Source organism: Danio rerio, chromosome 3 (genome assembly GCF_049306965.1).
Source record: "Danio rerio strain Tuebingen ecotype United States chromosome 3, GRCz12tu, whole genome shotgun sequence".
Taxonomy (NCBI): Eukaryota; Metazoa; Chordata; class Actinopteri; order Cypriniformes; family Danionidae; genus Danio; species Danio rerio.
This window is the reverse complement of record NC_133178.1, coordinates 5,702,028-5,712,184: the sequence shown is the minus strand read 5'-3', so window position 1 is coordinate 5,712,184 and position 10,157 is coordinate 5,702,028. Positions and strand designations below refer to the sequence as shown.

The following is a 10,157-nucleotide window of genomic DNA, read 5'->3' as shown; positions in this document are numbered from 1 at the left end:
CTGTCCAAAAATATATTTCTGCCACTATAATGCAAATGCCCTGTTATTGTTGCATTATCATTGTTTAATTTTCTGTTATGTTCAGAGATTTGAAATATATTATTTATTTCCCCTCCAATAATTTTCAATCCTCGCGTTACAATTTGGTAATTTTCCCTCCAAATTATATTAAGCCAGAGCCGCTCAACATATGACCTCTAAATAAATAAGGGTGCTATGACATGTACCGATATTTAACCACCACTATTTGATAGAGCAGCATAACAGTGCTCAGTCACATGGTTGCTTTTGCTTTTATGAACATGAAAAAACTAGTTTCGGCTATTATTAAATTATATTGAACAAAGGGAGCGGTTTACATTGCGTTGCCAAGGCAACTACTGATGCGCTTTGTGTAATGTTTCAAAGACCTTCGTTGCAGCACGACAGTGGAAAATGAAACCGTGTACGAGCTGTTTGGCACGGAATGGAACGGTTCTGCTTAAAGAACGATTCAGCGCGATAGTGGAAAAGCGGCTTATGTATGTACTGTTTAATTTAGACCATACATGACTAGTTTAATGACTGTTTATTTTCTACCTTTCTGTATACATTACACAGCTAGGCAAACCATTACCACTTTACCATCTGTTTATCACCAGACAAGACCAGGGGTCCGTTCTTCGTACGTGGATTACTCAGTTAGCTGGATTTGGATATTGACGATTTGACATGATCCAGGATCGTTTCGTTCTTCAAAGCTGATCCGAGAGTTGTTGTCATAGCAACAGTTCTGCTAGCTCAAACCTGATCGGGAGCAGGTTCAATTCATATAAACAAGATTAGATCAGCTCAGTTCAAGCAAAGATAATACAGAAAGTATGTTCCCAATTCAGATATTTTCTTACAGTAGTAGTTATATACACTTAGGAAAAGAGTAAATATTTTTTAACTATATATATATATATATATATATATATATAAAGTTATAGTTATTAATAAAATAAATAAAGTTATAAATATTAATAAAATGTATGCAATCTGCACTCTCGAAATGAAAGTACAAAGACTGCCACCTGGTGGTGCACAGAGAAAACTTATTGATATGAACTTTTTTGATCGCTTAGTACAAATTGTGTATAATAGAAATGCAGAATATGTGACTTTTTTTTTAAAAGCAATAACACATTTATGCAGTCATGAACATGTTTTGACAGTTAATATGCCAGTGATTTGATGCTTCACAAAAGTTGCAGACACCTTTACCAATATGAAAATGCTTTTGTAAACAACCAGTTATTCTTTACACCGATTAAAAAACGGCTACTATAATAAAGAAAATATTATCTAAATGTAGAACTAAATACATTGATTTGCATTGAAATACATGATGAATACTCTTGACACATGAAAGAGTAAAGCCTGCAGCTCATAACAAATGTGGAAGGTTATTGCGTGTCATATTTAACAAGCCGTTTACTGCTAATTTGATGTAATTTTGCTCACATGGATAATTGAATATTAATCAGATGATGTCATTACGCTGCTGTGCCGTCAGCCAATCGTTGCATTGCTGATCATGATTTCGAGGATCGATAGATCTGTCCTTCACAACACACGCAGCGATCTCAGATCAGTTCATCTAGACATTCTAATCTGATTCGCGAACTTGTTTGAAGAACCAAATTAGCGAGAGATCAGTTATCAAGATGTAAAGATCCAGGATCTGCCAAATCATCTTAGATCATTTAAGCGAGGTACGAAGAATGGACCCCTGGATACGTGATTTAACAAGATATATGTTTGGGTGAGAGGTAAGGCTGAAATATAGATGGTCAGAAATAAAGTATGGGCGTTGATGTAACTGTGATTCATCCTGGATGTCAATAATTACCTTGTGGGTGTAACACACTCTGCTATTGGTCTCACACTCTGCAGAAATCTGTGTTGCTGTATGATTGTCTGATCTTCTTTGCAAAGAATAAAACTTTAAAAGACACTTTGGGTAAGACTTTGTCTTCTTTACCACTGAGAGAGCCTCCTTAAAGAAAATAGCCACTACAAAGGTATAGCGCGGTTTGGAAACCCAGCAGAAAAGATCTCTAAAATGCTGTTTTAAATTGTAAATAAATCTGTGTTTCTGAAACTAATGAAGACGGCAGAAGTCAATGATTCATTTGAATTATTCAGCCTGACATGTTTACTGCTCCAAAATATTTAAAATGTTTCTCAAAATAAAATATTTTGTGGTCAAAGGGGGAAGTTTTTATACCCATTTAAAAATAACATATATTAGAGCAGTAATCACAATACTGATAAACTGTGATATGTTGATCCAAGGTTATCATACTGTCAGAGTCTTATACCGACCGGTCTATACCTACCCTGGAGAGAAACCATTTACATGTTCTCAGTTTAGGACGATCAACACATCATCATACACACATGAAGAGTAGGGCAGGGCGATATTTTTTTATTTCCATATTGAACAATAAATCGATAATTTATTAAAAAACAGACCTTAAATGCGCCGATTTGGCATTGTCATAGAGTTCACTGGAAGCGGTTAACCCAGGTTACTAGCAAATTAAAAGTCCTATTAGCATGCTTATATAACCTATTAAACACTTCTCATGGGCATCTGATGTAAAGTTATAAAATAAGAGCCCTTTAAATCTTACACAAAACACTGTTTGGCCCTGATTCAAATAAAACTATTAGATATCACAAGCCAGTTTTACCTCAGATTAATAGTAGACATTCCCATGGTGTCAACTAAACACTTCCCATGGGTATATGTTTATTTCCTTATTTATGTTTCTTACCTTTGTCTGTTCTCTTGAGTGTTTCACACAAAACCGAGATAAAGGTGTTAAGAAGCAAATGTCACGCTATCCTGACTGAAATATAACATTAGCACTGACTCCGATAACATTACATGACAGCAAGTTCAAAATTAAGCAAATGCCAAGCTAAATTAAGTTTCTACACTCTAAAACTCTTAACGTAGTTTAAACATGTTTAAAGAAAATATACAGTCAACTCAAAACATTTCATAATAGGTGCACTCCCAAAACAAACCACTTACTATTTCTACAGGCAGCCAATCAGCTTTCTCAGAACCAGCTACAGGCAGCCAATCAGCTTTCGCTAATCAGCGTGCAGGCAAACTTCCCGCCCACAGCGCTTATTGTGAGGCGGAGATCGGAGAGAGCAGAACTTTGCTGTTTGAGGATTAATGTGTTTAATTCCTCTTCTGTTACGGGTGTTGTTCGTCTGTTCAGAGTAAGTGTATGATATCTGACTATAGTAGCGTTCGCAGACTTGCGGGAATTATCTTGCGGTTTGAACCGCTTTAACATATGTGCTCAATGCTAATATACTCTCTTGTTTTTAGCTCGATGCTACGCTGTAAACACTCTTGTAATGTCTTACTCACGGGTTATCTGGACACCTTTCATTTGTGTCTCCATCTAATTCATTCACTAAGAGGTAGTTTAATGCTGATTATATTGAATATTGACTGTTTAACTGAACATATGCTTGTGTAAACTCTTGAAGAGACGCAAACGCTTTATTTTGCAGTAAAACAGAATTTGGGATTAGTATAATAATATAAAACACTTAATTCATTAAAATATTGAGAGATAAATGTAAGCAATCAGAGACATGATCACGCTGCACACATGAGATGTAGAATCGACCACTCAAGACTTACACACACATTTATTGAACAGGGGAGAAACACCTATTTGTAGCTTGTGTGAGAATATTTTGATGATAAAACATATTTTAATAGGATGTATTTTTAAAATGATATTAGAGAGTGTTTTAATCCAAAAAATATATTGAGGAAAATGTTTAGAAATGTGTTTTCTGGAGGAATTTTACAATATTTATCATTGATCAGACTGAAAGACTTTATAAGACTTGTTGTATTTTGTATGTTTTTAATACAATTAATGATGTTTAAGAAACAGTTATGATTATATATATATATATATATATATATATATATATATATATATATATATATATATATATATATATATAATTATGTACTGAATATTAAATGCAAGTGTTTCTGTTATAAATACAGGAATATTCCCATCAGGCTCAAGTGAAGAGTTTACTGAAGGACAGCGAGAACATGAGTGATCCAGAACCCTGCAGAATTAAACCTGAAGATACTGAACAACAAATAGGTTGGTGTTTATTCCTGATTCTTCATTAATAAGCCTGAAGAACAATAATGATGAAAAGCTTTGAGCAGTTGACCTCCCAGGAATGTTCTCCACTGTTCAGTGTTTTTTGGCATTATCTATAAATGGTTTTCACTGTGGTTCGCTGCAGTCCCAAAGCTTTAGAAATGACTTTATAACCTTTATAACTCTTTCTCATTTGTGTTTAAATTTCTTTGGATCTCGGAATGTTTTCTAGCTTTTGAGGCTCTTTTGGTCTACTTCACCTTTTCAGGCAGGTTCAATTCAGAAGTGATTACTTGATTGCTAACAGGTGAGGCAGTAACGCCAAATAATCAATCAAGCTTTTTGCATTGTAACCAGGGGCGGACTGGGACAAAAAAAATCAGCCCTGGCACTGTAGCCACATCAGGCCACATTACCACACCGACACAGCCCCACCCACAGACACACACATTCACTATTTATATTGGTGTACAGATGGTGAAATAATATAAGTAGTACCATTATGCAATAGATATTTAAACATTTAATGTATGTGACTGAAACAAAAACGACCTGTTTATAACAAAACTCGCTGAACTTGGTGGCGTGTATGACGTTTGATTCGGGGGACGTTCTGGGGGCAGGGTTTGCGAGCTGCGGCGTGCTCTACTAGCCCGACAGTGGAAACACAACATGATTTCAGCCTCACTGCTCAAGCTCCCAGGCTATTGGCACTAGCCCAACAGTGGAAATGCGGCTCATGTTTTAGTGTGTTTTGACTTTTGACTTAAAAAACTGATCATTTTTTTTATTTCAGACCTAATTGAAGAAAATGTGGCCAGTAAAGAGGAGGAACATCATGTCAAAGTTGAGGAAAAAATTCATTTACAGACTTTGCAAACGAGAGGCAAGAACCATTTCACCTGCACTCAGTGTGGGAAGAGCTTCAGCCAATCATCAATCCTCATTAGACACATGAAGATCCACACTGAAGATAAACTATTTACATGCACCCAGTGTGGGAAGAGTTTCAGACAGATATCAAGCCTTGATACACACAAGAAAATCCACACTGGAGAGAAACCATTGACATGCACTCTGTGTGGGAAGAGTTTCACCTTCTCATCAAACTATAATGACCACATGATGATTCACACTGGAGTGAAACCATTCACCTGCACTCAGTGTGGGAAGAGTTTTACCTTCTCATCAAACTATAATCAACACATGAGGATTCACAGTGGAGAGAAACCATTCACATGTTCTCAGTGTGGGAAGAGTTTCAGCATCTCGTCATACCTTATTAAACACATGAGGATCCACACTGGAGAGAAACCATACACATGTTCTCAGTGTGGGCAGAGTTTCAGACAAACATCAACCCTTAAGGGACACATGGAGATCCACACCGGAGAGAAACCATTCACATGCACTGAGTGTGGGAAGAGTTTCAGAAAAATAGCAACCCTTAAGGGACACATGAGGATCCACACTGGAGAGAAACCCTTCAGATGCACTCAGTGTGGGAAGAGCTTCACCTTATCATCAAACTATAATCAGCACATGAGGATCCACACCGGAGAGAAACCATTCACATGTTCTCAGTGTGGGAAGAGTTTCAGCATGTTGTCATCCCTTAATCAACACATGAGGATCCACACTGGAGAGAAGCCATACACATGCACTCAGTGTGGGCAGAGTTTCCGACAAACATCAGTTCTTAATAGACACATGAAGGTCCACGCTGGAATGAAACCGTTCAGATGCACTCAGTGTGGGAAGAGATTCAGCAAATCTTCACATCTTAAACTACACATGAAGATCCACTCTGGAGTAGGCATGAAACAATAACGGTTTTCAAGGTGTGGTGGAAAATTCATTTTATTCATCTTATATTCATTTTATATACTCAGTTCTATACATAGCAAGGTCTGTTCTTCTTTTTATCTCCATGTACTGTTTATTTTCTACCTTTCTGTATACATTACACAGTTAGGCAATACGTGACCACTTTAACATCTGTTTATCACCAGACAAGTTCTGGATACGTGATGATTTAACAAGATATATGTTTGGGTGAGAGTTAAGGCTGAAATATGGATGGTCATAAATGAAGCATGAGCGTTGATGTAGCTGTGATTCATCCTGTATGTCAGTGGTTCCCAACAGGGGGGTCCAGGACTCCTAGGGGGACTCAGCGAGCTTAGTGGGGGGGTTGTGTGTCATATTTGAAACATTTCTTAGCAGTAGACAATTAAGAAAAGATCATGTAGCTTTAGTTCATTTTATCCCCTGGCTTAGTGGTCCTCAACCATCGGTCCGTGGTTCAATTGGTAGCGGGCCGCACAAGAAATCCTTAATTATTTACATTTTATTTATGATCTGAGTCTGAACGATCATTTATTTTGAAAAATGACCGTATTCTCTTGCTTGCATCTCAGTCACTTGAGCGCTCAAATTTAACCTACAAGTAGCAAAATGAGCAAGAAACAGACGTCTTTGGAAAGTGTCTTTGCTAAGGGGAAAAGGCTAAGTGAACAACCCACAAACTGCCAAGGTATGGATTCGCAACCCATTTGTCAACAAATCAGGTGACTCCTGCATGTCTGTGCAAGAAGATGAACTGATGGAGATTGCAAATGATGGCAGCCTTTAAGGAACCGTCTGCATATTGTGTATTTCTAGAGTTTGCACAAGTTTGTTGTTTTCAATGGGGGTGCATGGCTTGTGCGCACAAACAGCGTGACGCGATCGTGCCCGTGACTCATCGTGACTCACGGGACAAAAATTGACCGATCAGCTTCAGCTTGTATGGAATATTCACATTTCTGTAAGACTAATTTTCTCAGACAAACTTGGAACACACAAACACTGCAGTCCTTTGTAATTTTCTCCATAAATAAAACTTGGATCAGAGTGACAGCAATGATTTGGCAGCTTGTCATCCTCTGGGAAAATGGTTTATGGTCACCTAGCAACCTACGAAACATTGAAACACCCCCAACCCCCCGGTCCAGGGTAATATTGTCAATTGTGCGTGGTGATAAAAAGGTTGAGGACCACTGCCCTAGCATTGTATTTGTAATCCGTCCTTCACAAAAAAGACAGAGGCTGCGTCCGAAACCGCATACTTCCATTCTATATAGTACGCTAAAATCAGTATGCGAGCCGAGTAGCATGTCCGAATTCATAGAATTCGAAAATCAGCATGCGAGAAGTACCCGGATGACTTACTATTCAATTCAATTCAATTCAGCTTTATTTGTATAGCGCTTTTACAATGTAGATTGTGTCAAAGCAGCTTCACATAAATGGTCATAGTAACTGGAACAGTGTGGTTCAGTAACTGGAACAGTGTGGTTCAGGTTTTAGTGTTTAAGTTCAGTTCAGTTCAGTTTAGCTCAGTTCAGTGTGATTTAATCATTACTGAGAGTTCAAACACTGAAGAGCAAATTCATCGATGCGTAGCTCTACCAATCCTGAACCATGCGAGGCAGTGGCGACAGCGGAGAGGGAAAAAAAACTTCACCTGATGGGAGTGAAGAAAAAAAACCTTGAGGGAACCAGACTCAGTTGGGCACGACCATTTTAATTTCTCCGCTGGCCAAAAGTCTTGTGCAGAACTTCATTCGCCGTGGTTTAAGCTGGAAGATGGCCTCAATGAAGACTCGTCTGTCCCTGGAGCGTCGCTGGAATCAGACACATGTTCTCCACTCCCCACGACCATCAGCGCAGCAGCAGCTCAGGATATGGCCTGGTCCCAGATATGGAATCCTTGGGATCATCACGTCGCTGGTCTTGGATCCAATCAGTGACTCCGCCTAATCTGAGGACCTCGGGATGAGTATCCCCAGGTGAAAATAGAGAATAAAGAGAATAATTAGCGTAGCTGCTGTTCATAGTGTATATAAGCAAGATGCAGAAGCCAGTGTGGAACCCGCTAGGTGATGCATTGAGTGTATGCTTTACTAAACAGATAGGTCTTTAATCTAGTTTTGAACTGGAAGAGTGTGTCTGAGCCTCGGACATTACCAGGAAGGCTATTCCAGAGTGTAGGAGCCATGAAAGAGAAGGCTCGACCTCCTTTACTTGATTTTGCTATTCTAGGTACTACCAGAAGCCCTGAATTTTGAGATCTTAAGGAGCGAGTTGGTTCGTAGCGAGACAGAAGGTTGGTTAGATAAACAGGAGCTAGATTATTTAGAGCTTTATAGGTGAGAAGTACTATTTTAAATTCAATACGAAATTTAACAGGCAGCCAGTGTAAGGAGGATAAAATTGGGGTTATATGATCATATTTTCTAGACCTGGTCAGAACTCTGGCTGCTGCATTTTGTACTAATTGCAGTTTGTTAATAGAGGATGCTGGGCAGCCAGCAAATAGAGCATTACAGTAATCCAGTCTCGAAGTCATAAAAGCATGGACTAGCTTTTCTGCATCTGAGATGGATAGCATATTTCGTAATTTAGCGATATTTCTCAGATGAAAGAAGGCAGTTTTTGTGACATGGGATATATGGTTTTTAAAAGTTAGATTGCTGTCTAATATGACACCCAAATCTTTTATAGTAGAGCTAAAGCTAACTTTGTATCCCTCTAATTGTAAATTGAGTTGCGAGATCTGCTGTGTGCAAGATTTAGGCCCAATAAGTAATAATTCTGTTTTGTCTGAGTTTAAGAGAAGAAAATTGTTGGTCATCCAGTCTTTGATGTCTTTGATACACTCAGTTAGTTTAGAAAGTTCAGACGTCTCGTCAGGTTTAGTGGAAATATATAATTGAGTATCATCTGCATAGCAGTGAAAGCTGATCCCATGTCTTCTAATAATGTCTCCCAGAGGTAGCATGTAAATTGTAAACAGTAAAGGGCCTAAAACTGATCCTTGAGGCACCCCATACTTTACTGGGCAGATTTGTGAAGGCTGTCCATTAAGATTCACAAACTGGTAGCGGTCAGTTAAGTATGACTTAAACCATTGTAGAGCCTGTCCTTGGACACCTGTAGACTTTAAGCGATTTATGAGGATATTGTGGTCAATGGTATCAAATGCCGCACTAAGATCGAGTAAAACTAATAGCGAGACGCACCCTCGGTCAGCAGCTAAGAGTAAATCGTTGGTTATTTTCACTAAGGCGGTTTCTGTACTGTGGTGAGCCCTGAAACCTGACTGAAACACTTCAAAAATATTGTTCGTCTGCAGATAAGAGCATAATTGAGTGGAAACAACTTTTTCTAGTATTTTAGACATAAATGGAAGATTAGAAATGTCCTTACTACTTCCGGGGAGATTCTGGAGTGCGCATCCCATGCATGCTGCGCTATCCCATGATGCCCCGAGAGAGAATTCATGAATGGGAGTTAAGCGACGCAACTAACGCAGGCAGTTCACGTAACTATGACTAAATGGCAGATGTAGTACGTCTTTTCACATTCATACTGTATAGAACATAATTTTTTTAATGGCCAAGTTGTACGTTTACGTTCAAATCCTGTACCTACTGAGTAGTAGGCGGTTTTGGACGCGGCCAGAGTCTCACTGATCCGCCTCACAGCAATCCTCACACTAATTGAAAGAGCATAAAGCAGGTCGCACACCAGAAGCGCCGCTTGGCGCCGCGACACGGCGCACATGACAGTTTAAAGTATCGCACACCAGACGCGCACATTCGAATGATATTTAACATGAAACTAATCAGATGGCGCTCTGTGGCGCGGCTGAAAAATGAACTGCGTCCTGACCCGTCGCCGAGCGCCGCCAACTTGCGGCACCGGTGTGTGTATCCTGATGGAAACCTATGTTTAGAATTCTAAGATACATGGCGCTGCGCGGCGCGCAGCCAAGCGGCGCTTCTGGTGTGTGACCTGCTTAACAAACAACATGCATGAATTAAATTGTAATATTCTATATTATGTTTTTCCCCCTTATACTCCTGAGACCCGGCCCATTGACTTGTGTCCTCAGTAGTGGACAGTGTTTTCATGAATTTTCTT

The 10,157-nt window shown here is 39.1% G+C and overlaps 1 protein-coding gene across 6 annotated transcripts in view; it reads left to right on the top strand.

Annotated features, from left to right (window-relative positions):
- LOC137487318 (uncharacterized) overlaps window positions 1-10,157 on the top strand; it is a 28,086-nt gene that overhangs the window by 11,449 nt on the left and 6,480 nt on the right. For 2 of the 6 annotated variants that reach the window (XR_012400767.1, XM_073944057.1), the window contains exons 1-3: window positions 3,169-3,264; window positions 4,079-4,184; window positions 4,984-6,028. Coding sequence is in view for 5 of the 6 variants with exons in the window: in XM_073944057.1 (XP_073800158.1) it covers window positions 4,130-4,184; window positions 4,984-6,017 (1,089 nt within the window). In the remaining variant the exon portion in view is untranslated. Of the gene's footprint in view, window positions 1-3,168; window positions 3,265-3,376; window positions 3,472-4,078; window positions 4,185-4,983; window positions 7,295-10,157 lie in introns of those variants that run through there. The other 4 variants (XM_073944058.1, XM_073944063.1, XM_073944061.1 and 1 more) reach the window with 4 other exon arrangements.